Below are 20,435 nucleotides of genomic sequence, written 5' to 3' on the forward strand. Positions count from 1 at the left end.
CATTCTGCTTTCCCAGAGCCTCACCCCCTCTTTTTCTAACCTTTGTCTCTGCAGAGGTGGGCTCTAGTCGCCGGCTGCGGGATCGCGTGGTCCGCAGCGGCCTGGGCTCCCGCCGCGACTCCACGGCAGCTCGCCCCGGGTCGCGATCAGGGCCGCCTCCGGAGTCGGCGGGGAGCCCGGAAGGAGCCCCGGGCGCCGAGCCACCCGCCGCCGCTCACACTCCTGCGGGGAGCCGACCGCCTGCTTCCACAAGGCGACCCGGGCCGCGCACTTCCCACCCGATCCCTTCAGCAACATGAGCCCAAACCTGCGGCCGACGGTAAGCGCAGCCCGGCAGCGCCGGATGGATTCCAGCGGTGGCCCGGGCCGACCGACCGCAGCTCCGCACCCTCCGGGTAAGAGCCGCCCTACTGGCGCCCGAGCTGTCTCCACCACAGCCTTGGCCAATGGGTGCCACTTCCCCTGCTCCCTGCATTATCCAAGAACCTGGGGATCGCTCTCTGCATCCCCGTCCTTAATGTATGTCCCTTGGGGCTCGAAGTAGGGTCTCGCTAGGCTCAAAAGTGCACAGGGGACTGCTTCGTTCCCACCCCCCACCCCAGAGATCTCTTGACTTGGAAACCCGCAGACTTGGAACCCCCTCCCCCAATCCGCCCTGAGAAGAATGTGCAAATGGTCTCTGGACTCCTTGGCATGGCTGGGGGTGGGGGTTAGTAAGGGTTTCGGATCGTATAGGATATTGTGTTTCTGTGGTTTGATGGTGGTCAGAGCTACCCTAGGTTAACAGGTGTTTTTCGAGGATTGGGGCGTGGGTGGGGGTGGGGCGGCTTCGGTGTATTCAGGGTGTGTTTCACGGGTGAGGCCAATTTTTAGGATCTAAGTTTATTGGGCCTTGTGTATAAAGACGCTGTAGTTATTTTCAAACGTTTCTCTAATTTTTAAGGAGAAAATGATAATAGCCCAAGCTAGGTTCCTCCTACATCCGATAGTGTGTCAGGTGAATTTGGACTATTTTCTGTCACGAATTGGATGTTTGTCATGGGAAGTAATATCAGAAAATCTGGTACAGGTTTTAGGATAAAACCAATAGATATTTGAGAAATGCGAGGCATTTCGAAGTTCAAACATCGCGTGTGTTTCTCATTTGTCAGAGTAGTGAAAGAGTAGATCTTTTTGCTTTCCAAATGTCTTGTGGTATTTTTTTTTTCATTTTCCAATAAACACCACACAGCAATCTTTCCCTACTTTGAAACTACTGAACCAAAACGCACAGGAAAAAAAAGAAAAAGAAAACCATTGCAGGACATAATGTTGTTTTCCTCCCCAGAATTTTGGATGATATTTGATGATGCATTTTGAAGTCCCTATTTTCTGTTCCTTTGTGAACACACAGGGAAGCATTGAAACCTTAGACAATCTGCCGCATTGCGTATGAGACTGCACACGGCGGTGGGCTACATTCCCCAAAATGCCTAATCCACAAATTCTTATTGTTTGCTCAAACACCCCAGTATAACAGTGTTGGCTGTACAAATATTTGGAACAATAGGTGGTACATTTGTAGAAAGGTGTTTTTAGTAATTAAAGATAGAATCACTCTCATTTCAAAATGGAGGAACAGTTGATGTCTGCAGAATTGTGCTGGGTCAGTAACTCTGAGGGCTCACTGTCTCTGGAGTGGGTTTTTGGTTTTTATTTTCATCTTATTCTGTATCTTGTAAGCAGTTCCCCACTACACAGCGTTGACACCAAGAGCATCCTCTGATAGTGAGAGGAGGCATTCCCTTTTGAAAAGCAAACCCTTGACAGGCCCTGCAGCTAGTTAGGTCCATTGACGTTGGGTGGGGCTCAAACACTTGATGGTCTGAGGCTGGGTGGGGCTGGGGGTGGACTTGCAGTTCTGAGGCTGGGTGGGGCTGGGATGGGCTTGAGGTTCTGTTGGCCAACTTGTAGGTTTGGGGTTTCAGCTGTTTTTTCCTGGGTTTGGTAGCCCAGTCTGCTTCGGTGACTAACGTGGTTCTTTCTGACTATGTGGAGGAAGGTGATGCTGTGCACAGACATGGAGGGTCAAGGGTATCTTTGTAAGCCTCCTGGTCATATTAAACGCTTATTGGAAAGAAATGGTTGGTTGCATCGTGAGAAATAAATGTTTGGGAAGTCGCACATTTTCTCTACAAGGAAAGGATAAGAGGTTGGCACCGCCATAACTGCCTCCATTGTCTCTGCGAACCTAACAACAGAAAATAAATTAAAAAGAAAGAAAACAGAGAAAAAAGAAACGAAATTTAAAGGTTATTTGGAGCCTAAGAGCTCAGAGGTTTGTGGGCAAACTCCCAGCGTCCTGGGTCCAAACCTCTATTTATAGACTGGGGAGCCAATGTTCTGGCCTTGGTGTCTCCTTGTGTGGACACAAGAGCTGGGATTGCAGTCTCTAGAAAGACTAGGGGGGAAAAAAGCAAAGTTCGCTATTGCAAACGTAGCCAAGAAAACTGGCTTCAAACCAACCGTCTTTTTCCTATCATATCTTTCTACTAAAACGTGTATTTTGCCAGAATTCTGTTCTCTGAGCCCAAGAGGCAGGGGAAACCGGAACAAAGACAGTATTTCACCCTGGGCTGGCAGGCAGCTGTTAGAGGTGTTTACGGCCTTGTCGCAGTGCGGAGGCTAGCGAGGGTACTCAGGGGCACCGGAAACTGTGGAGAAGCAACCAAGAATTCGGAATTCCGATTTAAATCCAATTTAGGTGCACTTTTTCTCGGAAACGATAAAAATAGATACCATTGTCTCAAAGGAAAGTATCTCCTAGACTTGATAGCTTTGCAAAACTAAAGGAGAAATTATGCCCTCTAAGCCCAGGGTGGCGTTCCCCCTCTACATTAAGAGATAACAGGGGGAAGCTGCACCCCATATGTGAAAATTCTGAACCGAATACAACGCTGAGAGTGTCCGTGAGCAACATGGAGATCTTGTCGATTTAAAGGAACCAGACTAATAAACTAGAAAAACTGATTGAGACATTAATTCAGATTTTTCTGCAAAAGAAACTACGTTTCCTGCCTCTTTTGGGTAGGATTTTCAAGTCCCTCCACAACCAGGCGCTGGAGTAGTGCTTGATGGAGCCCACGGCACTGTGCTTGAGGCCGGGCATTGCTCTGAGCCTCTGCAGTGCGGGGCTGCGTACGCCCAGCGCATGTGCAGTGAAATAGCCCAGCCCAGGGATTGACCCAGCACTGCACAGATTGGGGGAGGGAGCGATCGGAGGAGATAACCAGATCCATTACCTCTTCCTTAGGATTTGCTGCTCAACGTTCCCTCCAGCCTTTCATCTAAAGACAGCCACTACTTTACCCTTGACTACAATTACTTTCAATCTCAGACTTACCACCCCACCCTAATGTGTCTGTACATTAGAAATAGGTTACAAATATTGAGAGAGTAGTTGAGTAGAATTTTTTCTTTTCCAGGCGCGTGCGCGCGCGCGGACACACACACACACACACACACACACACACACCTCAGAAATACATCGTGTCCCTCCCCCCCACCCCCGCGCGCCCAGGCTGGCACTGCCTGCTCTAGGAAAAAGCCTTCCTTCCTGGCGCCCATTCAAACTGACAGTCTTCGGGACAACCGTTCTCGGATCTTGTTACGTACATCAGCACAGCACGTTCTAAGGCTCAGAGCTCCTCAGAGAGCAGTCAAATAAATAAGTAAATAAATAAATGAACAAACTGGAGGGATTTTCCTCCTGCCTCGCCCAATCAATGAGAGATGCTCGCTTCTGATTCACACAAGCTTGTTGTCTGAGCTGGGGGTGGGGCGGTGAGATGTAGCCTCAAAGACTTTTGGACCCCTTTTTGCCTCTCCAGTGGACGTGGCAGGACCAATTTCTGATGTCCCAGGAAGGAAGTGCCTGGTCTTGGTTTCTAGGACTGGAAGTGTCCCTTTTCGGCTGTCTAGAGCTTTGTCCAGGAGGAGGCGCTGTAGGACAAGCGTCTCGCTGGCTTCACCGATGCCGCAGATGCCCTGAGTGGGAGGGGAATGGGAGGACACAAGAGCCACCCCTTCCTCTGCCCCGCCTTCCACCTCAGCTAGCTCATCCTGTGAGGCATCAGACGAGGGTGGATGGTGTGGTCACTTATCCGATAGCTGCCCTCAACAGAGGCATCTCTGAGGTCCTCGGAGCCTGAAAACGGATTCTGGGGTGAAAGGCCACATTGTTTCCCTCGCCTACCCAGAGAGGGCGTTATTTCCTCACTCTGTTCTCTAGGAGCAGGCAACCAGATTTTGTGGTAGAGCAAGCTGTACCTAAAACACAGTGAGAAGCAGCACTCCATGAACAGCCTCAGTTCCTGCCTTTCACTTGTCCCAAGTTCCTAGCACCCAGAACAGGCAGCTTGGGAAGGCGCAGCATGGATGGAATCCCTTTGTAGCAAGGCAACTGCCCTCCTCCTGCTTATTTAGAACAGGGCCTGGGCCCTGTGACACATTTCTGACTCTCTGAGAGTCTGGGGAAATCCCACCCTGCACATCCACAGCTTGAGAATCAGGCTGATGTGTGGATTTCTGTCCCCAACACTACTGCCCCACCACGTGCTCATTGCAGGCCTACTGTGTGCTTTGCTGGCTGTTGGTTCAAAGGTGACATGGCCTCAACTCACCCAGCCTCATTGATCCTCTGTTGTCCCCTGCAATGCCCCTCCCCCATTCCCTACTTGAGGGCAATGATTCTCAGGAAAGGTCTGTGTGAACCCAAATGTCTGGATAAATGAGGTTTCTAGGTTACACCTCAAACACCCTGAATTCCATTGTCAAGAAGCAGTGTCCAGGCACCCTGAAACACTCTCCCAAGGCAGTGAGGATGTGTGCTTAGGTTGAAGAGGTTATGGGTATCTCCTGCTTAGCTCTTTATTCTCCTGATCCTGAGTTGTTTCTCTGTCTACACTGGGCATACCCAGAGACCCTGGAGTGAAGATCATGTTTTATTTTGTCTTTAAGTTACTGCGCTATAGGTGAGTAATTTCTTCCATTTTATGGATGAAATTCCAGGGTCTATGCATTTATCACGTTGGGTTTGGAAAGCTCAAAGAACAGGTTCTAAGCTAGGTTCAGGCTTAATTGGGTTCAAACCCGTACCCTACACTTCCTTGCTGCTTGAACTTGGGTGATCAGAACCATATCTTTGAGCCTGTTCCCTCCTTTGAAAGTAGGAATAATAAGAGTATGAGGGAGAGTTCTTATGAGGATCTTACTTTTTTTTTTTAATATAAAGTTTTATTCTATTGGTTAACCAAACATTGTTTTATGTTTAAGGATCTTACTTTTTAAAAGGCAGGATATCTTGATGGTACCAGACTGGCCTTGGACGTACAGCAGTCCTTCCCCTCCAGTCCCCAGGGTACCATGGGAGCTTAAGTCCACTGCATGTGTCTTGATTTCCGCTTTCACGTTACTTTTGTAATGAGCACAATGCTAACTGTGATGAGTATAAACACTTTAAAACAGTGCTTTGGCATGTAAAAAATTAACACCTGGCCCTTAATAGCATTGGCTCTGCTTTCTCATAAGATCTTGGCTTTTACAGGCAAAAAGAGGCTAGCTGGTTTACTCACCAAATCCTTAAGTTCTAGAGAGGATAGAAGAGACCCGGACTGGACATGGTGGTTCATGTCTATAGTCCCAGCACTAAGGAGGCTGCAGCGGAAGGATCAACATTTGAATTTGAGGCCAGCCTGGGCTTCATAGGGAGTTCATAGCAAGTCCCTACCTCAATGAAACAAAGCAATAAAATAAAATAAATCTTGGTCAGGTCTCATCAGCGATGGCCTGTCAGATCTCGGTGTCTAGCACCTACACACATCAGGGTTCCACCCAGGAGGAAAGAGCTCTTGGCTCCTTAACAGGTAGCCTCAGACTCCTATAGGTGTGTTTTGACCTCTTTGGGAGGGCTTGCCGTCTTTCCTGAGCTCACCATCAGATCCTCCAGTCCCTTCCAGCATCACCCTGTTGTCCTGTCGGCCACGCCCACTCAGAGGGTCATTCTTCTATTTTCCTACAGTTCTAGGTAAGAAAGCAAAAGGCCAGGCCCCTCTCCCTCGCTTAATCTACCTGCACCCTATGATTTAGGCATCCTGGCTATGGCTGAACCCAATACCCAACTTGGGTAAGAGTAATGACAAAGCATGTTTTTTTTTGTTTTTTTTTCTGGGGCTGGGGACCGAACCCAGGACCTTGCGCTTCCTAGGCAGGCGCTCTACCACTGAGCCAAATCCCCAACCCCGACAAAGCATGTTTTTAGAAGGACTTATCCTTCAAATTTGCAAAGGCCCTCCCATTTCTTGGAGAGAAACAAACAAAACTTTGGAGATAGGACCCTGTTGCAAAGCTCAAACTCGCCTCAAACTGTCAATCATTCTGCCCTCAGCCTCCCAAATGTGAGGATTGGTTGTAGGTGTGTGCCTCTGTGCCTGGTTGCAATTCTTCTCTTTTATCACATCACTTCAGGCTATAACCCACACATATGTGCACACTGCCTGAGACCAGGTTCCCACCTCTTGAGCTCTGCCTTCCGCCACCAGTTTTCAAGCTGCTTTTCTTGATTACTCCAAGAGTCTGGGTCAGATTATCCCTGAAACCACACAAGCGTGTCGTCTCCCTCCAGTTTGGGCCTGGTAAAGTTCCATCTATAGCCAAAGGGAGCAACACTACAGGCCATCCAATTCCCAAGCCATCGAGCCCAGTCCTCTCTAGCACTTAAACACTCTTCTTGGAACCACAAAGCCTCTGACCCCAAGTCAGACATCCTGCCTCCAGGCCCTTTTCTGACAAAAGGTTCTTATATCCTACTGAGATCTTTTTCCTTTAGGGTCTTCTTCCTTACCGAGGACTCTAAACTAGTAAGTTGCTCTATTGAGAGGAACTTCAGTAGGGTAGTGCCAAGAGGACAGAATTACATTTCTTGTTTGCTTGGGAATCCCTGTTCAGTTCTTCTCTGGCTCTGACACTAGCCTGTGTCCTTCAGCACAAGTCCTGGGTAGACTCCTTGTACAACATGTTTCTGGCTAGGGATTCAGTCAAGGCTTCACTCTATCAGTCCCTACTTGTGCAAACATTTAGCTTGAGAGCTCAACATCCTTTCTAGGTAACAGGCCTCTTACTGAGCCAACATTAGCATGAGTTTCATTGAGTGTACTGAAGGTTGACCGGCACTGAACCTGAAATATCTGCTGTCTTCTGGGATCCCTTCCCTCTCTCCTTCCTGGGAGCATCTGGGTCGGGGAAGTCTTACAGGGGACCTTATATCATGGAAGGCCTGGGAAGAAATTCTCAGGATTGGCTCTAGTTAAACGAGAAGAGGCCATACCCAGGTTCTAGTTTACTAGGGAACTAATTTCTTACTTTTTTGGTTTGTTTTTGTTTTTGTTTTTTTTTTGTTTTTTTGTTTTTTTTTTGGTGAGGTGGTGGTTTTTGTTTGTTTTTGTTGGTTTCTCTTGTTTTCTTTTTCAAGACAGAGCTTCTCCTTATAGCCCTAGCTATCCCAGAACTCATTAGGCTGCCCTTGAACTCACAAGAAATTTTCCTGCCTCTGCATCCCAAGTGCTGGGATTAAAGCCTGCACCTCCACTGCCCAGCTTCCTTACATATTTTACAGGAAGACCATCCTCTCTTCTCCCTTCCTTGTCAACTGGAACAACTGCCAACATTCAAAGTCCTTGGGAGACAGGATGTTCATTGGGGTTCAGAGTTTGAGCACTTGTGCTGGCATTCCCAAGATCCTACTAGGACTCTCAATTACAGGGGTGGGGTGGAGAAGCCCTGAGGAACCCAAGCACAGTACAGAAGACCTCCTTTCCCCACCGATGCTCAAATTCTCTCTGCCAGATCCCTGTTCTCTCCCTTTCATTCACAAAACCTAGGCCACTGGAGGTGTGACACAATAACAGGGACGGTTAGAGGAAGGTACATACTTGCTTCTTAATCATTTTGCCTTTGAGCTCTAAGATAAGAAAACAAAGATGTCCGTCTCCAATACATTCCTTCCTTCCTCCCATTTCCTCACATCTCACCTCATTTCCTGTCACTCCCTTAAACACCCAGAGCAGGCTGCGTCTTCCTGTGAAAATTACAGTCAAGTTTGCAAGCATGTCTCAGACAGCTTTCTTATCACTTCTCATCCATAAAAACTAACTACTGATTGCCAACTAGATACCGGGCACTGTTGTCCATCCGCCATGTCTCAAGGCTTGTTTCTAACCGGCTCTCACCTCCTTACAAAAGACTCATCACAATGGCCTAGAAAGTCAACTGCCCTTTGATTCCTCATATCCTAAAAATTAAAACTTTTCTCAATGCCCTGGTGGTCATTATCTCTTTCAGGATTCATTTCAAAGTTGCTCATCTAGTGCTACCAAAAATCAGTTTTCGAAGGTTTATCTCTACCCATTACTTTAAGAATACGCTACCAATTATTATAAAAACAAAACCAAACCCACAAAAGTCTTTCTACATGGCTGATGGTTTTTGGTTTTGGTCTTTTTTGTTTGGTTGGTTGGGGTTTTTGTTTTTGTTTTTGTTTTTGTTTTGTTTTGTTTTGTTTTGATCAGAGGGAATAAAGGGTTGTCCTAGTGTCTGGTCTGACAATCCCCTGTTTTCTGGCTAATGAGAGTCAAATCAGGAAGTGCATTTGCAAATGCACATATAATGGCTGGAAATTAGCATGCAAAGAGATCTTTATACAAAGTGGGGGTTTTCTGTTAGGAACTGTTGTAAGTGCATTTGATTTATAAATCAAATGTGTGTGTGTGTGTGTGTGTTTGTGTGTGTGTGGTGTGCACTTTACAAATCTGTGCAACACATCCATTATTTTATCAGAGTAGCCCCCCCCCCAAAAAAAGCCACACGTTTTCACAAGGTTTGTGGCACTTCTGTAGAGCTACTGAAGGGTGATGGGGGCCAATTCTCTTCTTATCTGTGCCTCTTCTTGGGAGGTGGGGACTTCCTACCATCCCCCACTCTTGTCTCTCATATCTCTCCCAAGCAGAGACAGCCACATTCTCCATGTGGAGTGTCCAGCCCCTTTCCTGGATTGCTCAGCAGGATAGACAGAGATAGCCCTGCACTTCTTTCTTTCTTAGTCTCTCCCTGTGATGGGAGCCAACAGTGGGGAGGAGCTACTGAAGAACCCACTCAGATGTGGGCCTTCGGGGACCCTTGAGCCCGGTGCTAAATGACTTGGGCACACAGTGGGATTGTGCACATCTGACTTCCTGGGCTCAGGTTCTTTAAGAGCCTCCAGTGCTTCCTCACACCCGGCTTCTTCACACCAGGGCTGTTTTATTGCTTTATAACCTCCTTTAGAGCCTTACTCCCAGAGTCCGGTGGGGGCTATCCTCCACTTTCTCACTTCGCCAAACCCCCAAGTCTTGCTGTTTTAAGCAGTTTGGTCACTTGCAAAGGCTTCTCTTTCAGATCTAAGCAAATTATAAAAACCTCTAGGCATGTGGCCATCTTCATCTTTCACCCAGCCCCATCCACAACAATACAGAGGACGCTAAGTGTTAACCCCAGCTGCCTCCCCACCCCCAGTCCCCTAGCCACTCTTCTCCATTGAATCAAGCAAAATCTCAAATAATTTCCAACTTCTGTGATAAGCAAGGAAGAAGTGGCCTTTGTCCTTCCTGCTCACCACATCGAATGCTAGAAAATGATTGAAATAAAGGAGTTGATGGTACTCACAGCGAATGCAGCCAAAGACTCATAAGACAGACATGCCCACCAACCAGCCTTTTCCAAATAGCACTACCCCCCAATTTAAACAGCTTTCTCTGAAAAGATGCAAGTTGAAAAGCCTGGGGTGTTGGTATGAATATGACCTCCCTTGCATTCTGGATATTTGGAACTATTTAAATCCAAGGGGACAGTTGCACTGAACCTTTATTTAGTGAATAAAAGTTTAAAGCCAAAGGTTATTTATGGTTCTGCAGTGCAGGGACCTGAGTGGCTGTTTACAAACACGTGATTCCAATAAACTTTGTTTTATGGCTTGAGAGTTGACAAGCCAAAATATAATTCCCACCATAAATTAGGTTAAGAGCATACAAGTGCAGATGCTTGGTTCCTGTCGCTGCGATAGGAAAGTGAGAGGCTCCAGCCAGCGCCCGCCCGCCCGCCCGCCCGCCCGCCCGCCCGCCAGGCTCAGGAGACAGCTCTTCTCTTAGCTGTCCTACCCTCTGGAAAAGAAGAACAGTAAGTCACTTATTACTTTACCCACAAGAACTCTGGATTTGTGGGGCAGGGGGCTCTGAGCCCAGCCTCGTCGGCTTGAGGAAAGCCTATCTATCGAAGTTAATTTTAATTTTAGCCTAAACCTAATTTAAGAAATAGAAGGAGGGTCTTGGCGTCCCCCCCGATTTGTACACCTGGAAAGTTGGGAGATGAGTGTTTCTACCCCAAAAGCAGGACTTATACTCTCCTCTCAGTAGTGGGGCAACTACTTTAAAGTATAAGAAAGCGATGATGGTTGGGGGTGGGGAGTGAGAGGGGATGGATGGAGATGAGTTACCTCTGAGAGAGCTCAGAAGGAGTTTTTTTTTTTTTTTTTTTTTCCTTTCTGTTCCTAGGGGACTAAAAACTTGAAGCTGGACATGAGCGCCTGAGGAAACCACCATTCTGTGATCGGTCTGTAGGTTCTCCTGCAGGTATGTTAAAAAAAAATATAGTGTCAAGCCGATAGAATTAGATCATATGTTAGACCATTTCTGTAAGAGCTAGATCATTTTCCTTTAAATGCATCCATTTTCCTTTCTGGTTACCTTTGGGTTCTCATTTCCCTTCGGAAGGAAATGATTGTTTTGAATTGGAGATATGGGGAAGTATGTCCCTGCCTTGCCTGCTCCTCCCTTGAGGAGAATGCAGGTTTGGACGCTGGGATGGAATTCGAAACCAACCCGAAACTCGAAAAGGAGGGCTGAACTGTTCCCAGAGGGAACAGACATGGAATTGGGGTCGGGACAAATAGTATGTCTGCAGGCTGACTAGTGGACCCGCACCCACCGGCCTGCTGCAGAAGGAAATGCACAAAGGCCTGTCTTCTGACTTCCCATTTCCCCCCTGGGGAAACCCTGCCTCAGGCAGTCTGAGTCAGGCCGCCTAACCGGAAGAGTTTTGCCCAAGGGTGCATGAAGTAGGGAGGTGACCAGAACCGACTTCCTAACCTTTTAGCTCTGCCTTCGAGGATGCTATCGGAGAAGAACTTTGCGCAGTTCCCGCAGGCGGTCGACCACCAGAAGCAAGGAGTTCTAGGTATCGGTGGAGTGTCTGGGCCTTGTCACTTTTTGCAGGTCGTCTATGTCTGCTTTATTGTCCTGTGACATTTGAGAGACCCCATTTTCATTGCAACAGGTTTTGGAGCACCAGGAATTACCAGGGAGAACCATTGTAAGTACCTTTCCTATTCTTCTGAGTAACGAAAGGGCAGTGCTAACGCTTGGAGGTGATGGGCGAAGGTCAGCACCAGCGGAGATGGGAGGGTTAAGGACTGGTGCTGCCTCCCCAGGCCAAAAACGGACTCACTTGGGGAGGGGGTGGAAGCTTCAGGTTTACCGTCTAGAAAGTATTTCTGGGGCCTAGGTCACAGTCACCTGCACTAGTAAACGCACGGCAGGGGATCACCCTCGTCTTCCGGGACCTCCCTGTACCTTATCTTCCGGGACCTCCCTGTACCTTACAGGCCTTTCCCTGGCTTCTTTGGCTCGCACAGGTGCAACGGACTTGCAGCTAATTAGCAGCCCACCCTATCAACGAACTGCGGGTGGGCCAGCATCCACAACTGCTAGAATTGACCCAATCAGCACCGAGGCAGCAGCCCCCCCCCCCGCGGTACAGCCATTATTATCTCTGCCCAGTCTATCTCAACCTTCTCTTGCTGTATATATATATAGGTGTTTTAATTTAAATTTTGATTTATTACAAACAGAAACAAACATATAATCCTTGATGGCCTTGGGTAGGTTGGATTGGCCTGCTTCTGGGAAGGGCTACAACTTCTGAGCTTACGTGGACATTCCTCTCCTGTCCCTTTCTGGGTCCTAGCTTCACTGGAGTGAGCCCTAGGTTTAGGATAACGGGTGAACAAGAAGAGGACTTTCTCTTTCACCCCACCTCTTCTCCTTAGCTGTAGTTAAAGAATTCCTATTCCAGAGTCCAATGGAACTGGGTGGGATCAGGGGCAGGGACTCCAGTTCTTTGGCTCTGAAGTTTGAAACTGAGAATGCTGGTGACATCTTCTGGATGTCATTAGAAGGCTTGGCACTAGAAGGAGAGCCAAGGAAATTGGAGGGGGCTTGTCACTCACTGCAAACCCCAGGTACTTTAATTTTAATGGAAGAGTAGATTGGTAAGGGCCACAGGGACCAGGCATTCTCCCTCTCTCGTGAGCTGTCTTCCTTCATGGTCAGAGAAACTGAGAGTGGGCTCGGGGCCAGGTTTCTTTGCTGAGCTCATAGGCAACGTTGAGACCTTCGCAGCTTGTGGTTCCCTCTGTGAACCGGGCCTGCACATAGTGAATCTGTCTGCACGATGAAAACTCAGGACTCCCCGGACTTTCTCTGGTCTTGCCCGGACTCCTTTCCTGGCACCCTTGGCTGTGAGGGCTTGCCTCTGCCGAAGCTGCTTGCTTGCACACCCGAATCTGGCGCCTGGTAGCTGCATACAGCACAAAAAGCCGGGAGAGATCAAAAGCATTTGTATGGGCAGTCGAGAGGGAGGTGAATATTTAACGCTTTTGTTCATCAATAACTTGTTGGCTTTGACCTGTCTGAACAAGTCAGGCAATAAGGTGAAATGCAGGTCACAATGTCTAACAAATATGAAAATGTGTGTACTCATCGTGGTCCCCACTCAGCCCATCAGACTTCCCCAATTTGTCTGGATGAAGCTTAGGTAGGCCCAGTGTCCCCAGGAAAGCCTGTCCATTCGTCCATGGGCCCATGGGTGAAAGGGCTTGACCTTAGGAGAAACTGGGGAGAGTCTTTAAACAAATGGATTTTAACCCGTTTTAGAATCAGCACCCAGGAAATCCCTTCAAAATAGTGGAAGGGAGACATGGTAAGAAGGCGAGGAAGAGCGAAGTACAGAGTAAAAGTGAGCGCCCAGTTTTGCTAGACATGATGAGGGGAGTCTCCCTGCCCCACCCCATCAAAATCAAGGCATGGGGCTTGAACACTTCCAACTATGATTTTCGAACTACGGAGGAAGGGATCAAAACAACACTTAGAAATGTGGACATCTTCAATCTGTTATCAGACACCCAAAAGGATCAGCCCAGGCCAGGGCATCCCTCTGCCCTCGAAACAGCCCAGCCCCAGAGTGCATCTGGGCTCTTGATGCCCTGAATTGAGGGGCAAGCCCAGGATAGCAGAGGCGCTGGGGCGGCGAAATTCGTGAACTTTTGTACTCTTCTGTGCTGCTGTCGGCAAAGCAAAAATAATGAAACTTTGTGATATGTTTGTAAATGATTTCGAATGACCCCTAGCCCTGCCCTTCACCATTAGCTCGACAGTCTCAGCCCAGGGAGGCTCGGTGGCCGCAAACAGCGCCTGCCGCAGGGTCTGCAGCAGCAGTAGCAGCAGAAGCAGCAGCAGCAGCAGCAGCGGATCCGAAAGTCTGGCGGGGCTGAGGGCCCAGGAAGGTAAATGCTCGAATTCCAGGAGGACTAGCCTTGGCCACTAACTTGGCTCAGGTTTTGTTGAAGAGTATCCCTTTTGCCTTTTTCAAAACTCCTTTTCTGCTGCTAAAGGCCTTTGCTTCTTTTTGGGAAATACCACTTGATAAGGGGGCGGGAGATTTGGATTCTGAGAAGGGGCAATAAAGCCGCCATCTCTGGGGTGAAAGAAATTCCTCGTCTTTTCTTTTCCTTTTTTTAAAAAGAAGGTCCTGGTTGCTCAGCTGCTTGGTGGCCCCCATCCTGGCAGTGGGAGGATGAGGGGACTCATTACTACAAATTGTCACCGAGCCTACCTGCACCATCTCTGAACACCAGGCTTGGGGAGTTCCTGGTGACTGTGCTGAAGAGATCAGGTCTGGCAGCTGCCTGAATGTCTGCTCTGGGTAGGACCCAAGGTTGTAACGTTGTCTATATATACCCTGTAGAACCGAATTTGTGTGGTACCCACATAGTCACAGATTCGATTCTAGGGGAATATATGGTCGATGCAAAAACTTCATATATATCCGACATGGCCAGAGCCTCAGGCGCAGAGAGAAGTGGCGGCCGAGCCGGCAAGCCACCTCTTTCTTTTCATTACCTTAGACTCCAGGATGATCGGCTTTGCCTGCTGGGATTGTACAGCCTTTTCCTGGAGAAACTCCTATAGATGTTCCAGTAGGTGCTTAAGTGGTTTCCTGGGTGTAAGGCCAAAGGACCGGGTCTTAGGGTAGTGGAGAGTGAGGTGAAAGGCCCCCAAGCTCGGCAGAAGCCCTGTCCCAAGGAGCATGAGATACAAAGGTACCCAAATGGGGCTCACCTGGTTTTAAGACCTTGTGTGGGAAGAGGACAAACTGGAAAGAAGGCCATCGGAGACCACTGGGATACATTTAGGCAAGGTTAAGTTCCCCCCTCACCGCCATCCAAACCTGACCCAACCCTCAGCCACCAGACCCAGAACTGTGAGGGCCTCCTGCCATACCAGCAAGACCCACCTTCAACTAGAAACATCCCAGCCTGGACATTGGCAGAAAAGCATAGTGGTTACTCATTGCCTAACTCAATTCAGGTCCGCCAGATTCGGGTAACTTTTGGGTGACCCTGATGAAGACAAAGCCAGGACAGGTCTTTGTATGTCAGAGTCCAGGGACTCCTGCCAGCTGGCCCGGCAGGCTGCCTGCCTAGGACTCTACCCAACTCGGAGGCCACACTGCCCACACTCATTTTTCCTTATTTTGCACCCCAGTAGGAGAATTCACTCTTCTTTGAACTATGCCCATTCTGGGGGCTGCTTCAGGCGACGGTGAGTGAGGAGGGCATGGGAGGTTAGCAAAGTCAGTGGAAGACAAAAGCTGAGATTATCTGCTGCAAATTGGGGTCTCGGGGATAGAATCAAAACTATATTAACATCTGTCAGGGACTCTCAAATGTGGCATGGCAAGTCACTTGATTACACGTATGTTATTTAGTTAAATTTGTGAAAATTATGAGATGCTCACCAACCCGGTGATAAACATGCTCTCTTCCTATTGGCTGGCCTGGTCACATGGCCGCCCAACTTTATTCAGTTGACAGCAAGTAGGAGGGCCCAATGGAAGGAGAAAAAAGACAACACGAGAAAAATTAGTATTTTCTACCTTCTGAAATTAATGGCCATGAGTTCGTATATGGTGAACTCTAAGTACGTGGACCCCAAGTTTCCTCCGTGCGAGGAATATTTGCAGGGTGGCTACCTAGGCGAGCAGGGAGCCGACTACTACGGCAGCGGTGCACAGGGCTCCGACTTCCAGCCCCCGGGGCTCTACCCACGGCCCGACTTCGGTGAGCAACCCTTCGGAGGCGGCGGGCCCGGGCCTGGCTCAGCGCTGCCCGCGCGGGGTCACGGACAGGAGCCGAGCGGCCCGGGAAGTCACTACAGTGCCCCGGGAGAGCCGTGCCCAGCGCCCCCGCCTGCGCCCCTGCCTGGCGCTCGGGCCTGCAGCCAGCCCACCGGCCCCAAGCAGCCGCCCCCCGGGACAGCACTCAAGCAGCCCGCTGTGGTCTACCCTTGGATGAAGAAGGTGCATGTGAATTCGGGTAAGGAGCGGGTGCAGGGACCTCATAGCCCTCCCCCACCCCTACTTGCATCTTTTGGCCTGGGCCCCCCGGAGGGTTGCGAATGAGTGGGGGCTTGTGAAGCTTCCTTGGGCGCCGCAATTACTCTCTCCATAAATTTTTATAGCTGAGGGAGCAGGCCGGGACCATGTGGCTGGCTGCTTGACTGTGGGCGCAAAAGGGGGTGGGGATGGGGGTGGGGTGGGGGAGGACTCCATTTCCAAAGCAGAGGGAACGCAGAGCAAGAGAAGGGCATTTCCAAAATGTTGGAGATCCCGAGCTCTTGGTGGGCCAGGGGCAAGGGAGTACCTTTAAGGACCTGTGAGCTTGGGGAGTGGGTGCTTGGAAGGGGTTGGATGGAGTGAGTGTATGTTTTGGAGGAGGGCGGGAGGGAGGAAGCTGGCCAGCTTGGAGCACAGGGGGGGCACCCGAGGGCTGCGAGACGCGCCAGGAAGTGAGGGCAGAGGCAAGCCTGGGGCCTAACTAGTGGCCGGGCTCTGACCTGGTTGTCCTGTCTGTTTTATCTCATAGTGAACCCCAACTACACCGGCGGGGAGCCCAAGCGTTCCCGGACGGCCTACACCAGACAGCAAGTCCTAGAACTGGAAAAGGAATTTCATTTTAACAGGTATCTGACCAGGCGCCGTCGGATTGAAATCGCTCACACCCTGTGTCTGTCTGAGCGCCAGATCAAGATCTGGTTCCAGAACCGGAGGATGAAGTGGAAAAAAGACCACAAACTGCCCAACACCAAGGGCAGATCTTCTTCTTCCTCATCTTCCTGCTCCTCTTCAGCTGCCCCCAGCCAGCATTTGCAGCCAATGGCCAAGGACCACCATACGGACCTGACGACCTTATAGAAGTGGGGACCCTGGGCCCATTCCTTCTTGCACTCCAGGTTGAGGCGAAGCTGCGGGTGCAGGCGGGGCCTGCTGTCACCTCACTGGGCTCTAAGGTACTGTGGGGGTGGACCTGGGACCCGCAGGTTACCATCCTGCCCGAGGGCAGCCCCCTCCCTAAAGTGGGGAAGGGTGGGAGGGAGGGCGGGCTTCTTTAAGTAGATTATCAAATGGCAGGAGCTACTGAGAACATAAACCCTTGGTGAGTCATTAAACTCCTGAAAATCTCTGCTGTTGGATTTTGAATTTGCAAATGAAGGTCGGAGGCTTCACCCCAGTGTGAACCGGGATGTTCTCCTCCACACCACCCCTCCAGGGAGCTGCGTGGCATAGTAACTGTGGGGGAGTTGAGGCAGAAGGCCAGCACCCAGTGCTAGGTGCTTCCACTGCAAGCAGGAGAGCTGAGTCAGAAGCTCAGAACTTTCTGAATAATCTATAGAATTTCTTCTGTGATAAAAAGAAATGTTTTGCTCCCAGTGGCCCATGCCCAAAGAAATAAATCCAAGAAGGAAGTGGAAACGGGTTATTTTATGTTTAGATTATATTTGCTTGAATATTTATTTGTTCCGGGGGTATGGACTACAGAAAGTAACTGATACCTGCGTGCCAAAACCCTTAGGGTGGTGAATAGGATTAGAGGGCTGTGGGCTCCTTTCTGGCCCTATTCCGGATTTTGAGCTCCTCCCTCTTACCACCACCCCACCCTGCAGATATGTGGAGGAGGCCCTTAACCCTTCAAGAGGGAAATCAAGGATCCAGGAAAACCCGAGTTTTTGAAAATGTGTTTCCACATGTGCTTTCCCAGCACGGTGTTTACAAGCAGTTCTGGGTGGTTGAAAGAAAGGGGGTGGGGAACAAATGGTCTAATATTTTCCTCTGGGGAAAGAAAACAAAACCTATATGCTCTGGGTCATCAGATAATGTCTGAATTTTATTCCACCTAGATTCCAAATGCTCCAACTAGCCCAAATAGCAGCATTTTATAGGACTCCGTGTATGGCCTTATACAGGGAGTGGTGCTGTGTAGTAGGGAGAGAGTGGGCAGGTAAGGAAGCCTTATTTTTAAAAAGAAACTAATAGACTCTAGAAGCCCACAGAGTTGATCTTAAACTGCTTTCCCTTGAAGTTTTTTTTTTTTTAAAGAGACATTAATTAGAAGCAGAACTTGTAAGCTCTGAAAGTTTTTAGGCCCACTTATTTACCTTGAAGATAGTAACTTAAAAAGAATCTCAAACAAGGAGAAAGATGTTTTAATATTTATTTATTTTTATTCCATGCCTGGGAAAAGCTCAAATCTCATTTTCTTAAAACCTCCTTAAGGACAAGGAGGATAAGAGTCCAAGGTGGTGACAGGGTTTATTATATAGTCAAATGAAACAAGTCTTTGAAAGCGTGAACCCCAAAACTCCAAACAGAAACCCCTGATTGCAATTACCCCCACAAAAGTAAGAAATGGGGATAGGGTAAACTGACATTTTAATCCTTTGATCCAGGGTGGTGGTATTTCTTTCAGGATTTCAGAACACCTTAGAAAGTTTCAGTGGTTGTTTGTAAAATAGACTTAGGTGGAGAAGGCAAAGGCCTGTTCCTTGGTTCTCTGTCTCATGAGAGCTGAGGGCAGGGATTCACTGGAGTCCCTAGGCTGAAATTCTACTCTCTGAAGTATCTTCCAGCCTTGGTCTTTTGTATTAGACCCTGGGGAAGGCTCTTTGTTCCGCTTTGGGGTGAGCCTGCCTCTCAGACTTGCACATGGCAATACTTGAATATCACCACGTCGGGATATTAAAGATGGATATTCCTGCATTATTTGCGTCATTGTTTCTGTGACAAAAAGCACAGAGTTCATACATAGTTAAGACGTCTTTTTTCTGACGCCCTCACGTTGAGAAGCTGAAAAGGTATTTTACTGAAGTTCGGCTAAATTACAGAATCAGGTTCACCCAGAGGACAAATTTTCTGTTCGATTAGCTGTATTTCAGCCTGGAGGACTGACCTCTAAACCCTTAACCTTTTGGACTCTAACTACCCTCTTCTCTTTTTCTCCTCCCGGTAACATGGAGGCAGTCTTTGGATATAGCATTTGAAAAGAGGCGCTATCCTTAGGCCAATTGGAAAATTGTTACTACTCTTTCTTAAAAGCCACATCTGAGCAAACATTGAACTGAATCCTTGTGGCATAGCTTGTATATTTTCACAATACTCAACTATATAGCCAGTATGGAGGTTATCATATAGATTTTTCCCTCTCCTCAGAAGTTCTGGTTACTCATCCAGCTTCAGACCAAATACTACCCCTCCTTCCTCCTCCCCCAAAGAAAAGCCAAAAGACAAGAGTGTGCTTTCCTGAAGAAAACCCCAGTTTCTTCTCAAACATAGCCCCACTACTTTGGAAACTAACTAGAGCTGAGAAACAACTTCTTTGTTTATAAATCTCAGCTCTTCCTCCCAGCTGGGAGGGGTTGTCTTTTTAAATGCTAATGACGCCTGCCGGCCCATTGAGCAGTTACTAGTCCTAAAGTCTTATTCTGGTCCTAGAACCCATTTGGGCCCAAAGGAGTGGACCAGGAAAGAGGTGGCCCCTGCCCCCACCCTAGTCACCTAGAGCAGGAAGGTCTCCATCTGGGAACGTGCTCTAGAGAAAGCAAGCTGTGGAAAGGTTCCAGTGCCCATTTGTTCTTATTTATTTCCAGTTTGTTCTCCCCAAATATGAGCCAGGAGCATTTGTTTGGGTGTTTCAGAGCCTGTGTTGGGGTCATGCCTGGGGTTGAGGAGTGGAATGTTTGCTGAGGACAGTCAGTGCGCCTCTGAGTCCCATCTCACTTGTCCATTTACAGCCTTTTGTTGTGAGATGAGATTGTCAGTCAGCCCCTTGGAGTCTGCTCACAAAAGACGCTTTTTAAAATAGGACTGACCATGTTTTCGCTGCCACTGATTAAAGTATTATTTATACTAATTGTTGCCTGTAGTTTTGATGTAATTCATTGATCTATATTTGAAATAATAAAAGGTGTAGTAAAATCTCCCTCCTGTTTGGTGCCTCGTTAGAAACTCTGTTAAGTTCTCTAAAAACTACCATTCATTATAAACATTTCATCTTATTTTCTGCAATAAATTAGACACCAATTTATTTGGTGCCTGTGGTGTAAAAGTTAAGTCACTCAAGGCTTAGCAATTCTACACTCCCCTTGTACTCCTGATTTGGTGACTATGTTTTGTGAGCAGTGAAGTGCCTGGCGTGGAATCTAGGCCAGGCTCTTCGCAGGATGGAGGGCATTATTTGTTGAGAAAGAAGCAACTGCTTGGGCTATCATGGGGCTCCAAATCAGCTTTTGGTCTTAACCAGTTTTTAGGCCCCCTTCAGAGTGGGCATGGGAAACCTTTACACTCTCCAGAGGCTGAGCGAGCTTGCTTTTTTTCTGGGCCTAGCCAGGAGTGGCTGACGGTTGCTGCTCCCGACCTGACCTGGTTGGCCTCCCATCTTGGACTCCCACTTTTCAGGGGCTACTAAACCCTCTCTGGTGTTTCCATCTCCTCCCTGCCACTTCCCAGGCATCTTTCTTACCCCTCAGACAACAATAAACGCTCTCTACTATAAAAAGTAGCATACACTATTTCTATCAAGAGGGCTTTCCCACATCTTGGCCTCAGCTTTGAAGAGGGGGCCAGGATAGGAGTTCCAAAATAGATAGGGGGTGTCTTGCTGGAGACAGGAAAGAAGCAGGATGCATAAAGTAGGACAT

At 48.5% G+C, this 20,435-nt stretch overlaps 2 protein-coding genes across 2 annotated transcripts in view; both read left to right on the plus strand.

The window, feature by feature from the left end:
• On the plus strand, positions 1–17,210 carry Hoxd4 (homeobox D4). Its single transcript, XM_032903512.1, has 6 exons — positions 1–395; positions 10,620–10,697; positions 11,401–11,436; positions 13,551–14,054; positions 14,949–15,778; positions 16,328–17,210. The coding sequence occupies exons 5-6, from the start codon at positions 15,352–15,354 to the stop codon at positions 16,654–16,656; spliced, it is 756 nt and encodes a 251-aa protein (XP_032759403.1). The 5' UTR covers positions 1–395; positions 10,620–10,697; positions 11,401–11,436; positions 13,551–14,054; positions 14,949–15,351; the 3' UTR covers positions 16,657–17,210.
• Positions 16,726–20,435, plus strand: part of Hoxd3 (homeobox D3) — a 19,169-nt gene continuing 15,459 nt past the window's right edge. Inside the window, exon 1 of the mRNA XM_032903510.1 lies at positions 16,726–16,751. The gene's annotated coding sequence lies outside the window, so the exon portion shown is untranslated. The remainder of the gene's footprint in view (positions 16,752–20,435) is intronic.

This window comes from Rattus rattus, chromosome 5 (genome assembly GCF_011064425.1).
Source record: "Rattus rattus isolate New Zealand chromosome 5, Rrattus_CSIRO_v1, whole genome shotgun sequence".
Lineage (NCBI taxonomy): Eukaryota > Metazoa > Chordata > Mammalia > Rodentia > Muridae > Rattus > Rattus rattus.

Excerpts from the sequence above, each read along its gene's own strand:
- Hoxd4 (XM_032903512.1), top strand. The coding sequence starts at position 15,352 with ATGGCCATGAGTTCGTATATGGTGAACTCTAAGTACGTGGACCCCAAG. Across the intron at positions 15,779-16,327 it reads GAAGGTGCATGTGAATTCGG|TGAACCCCAACTACACCGGC; the intron begins GTAAGGAGCGGG and ends TTTATCTCATAG.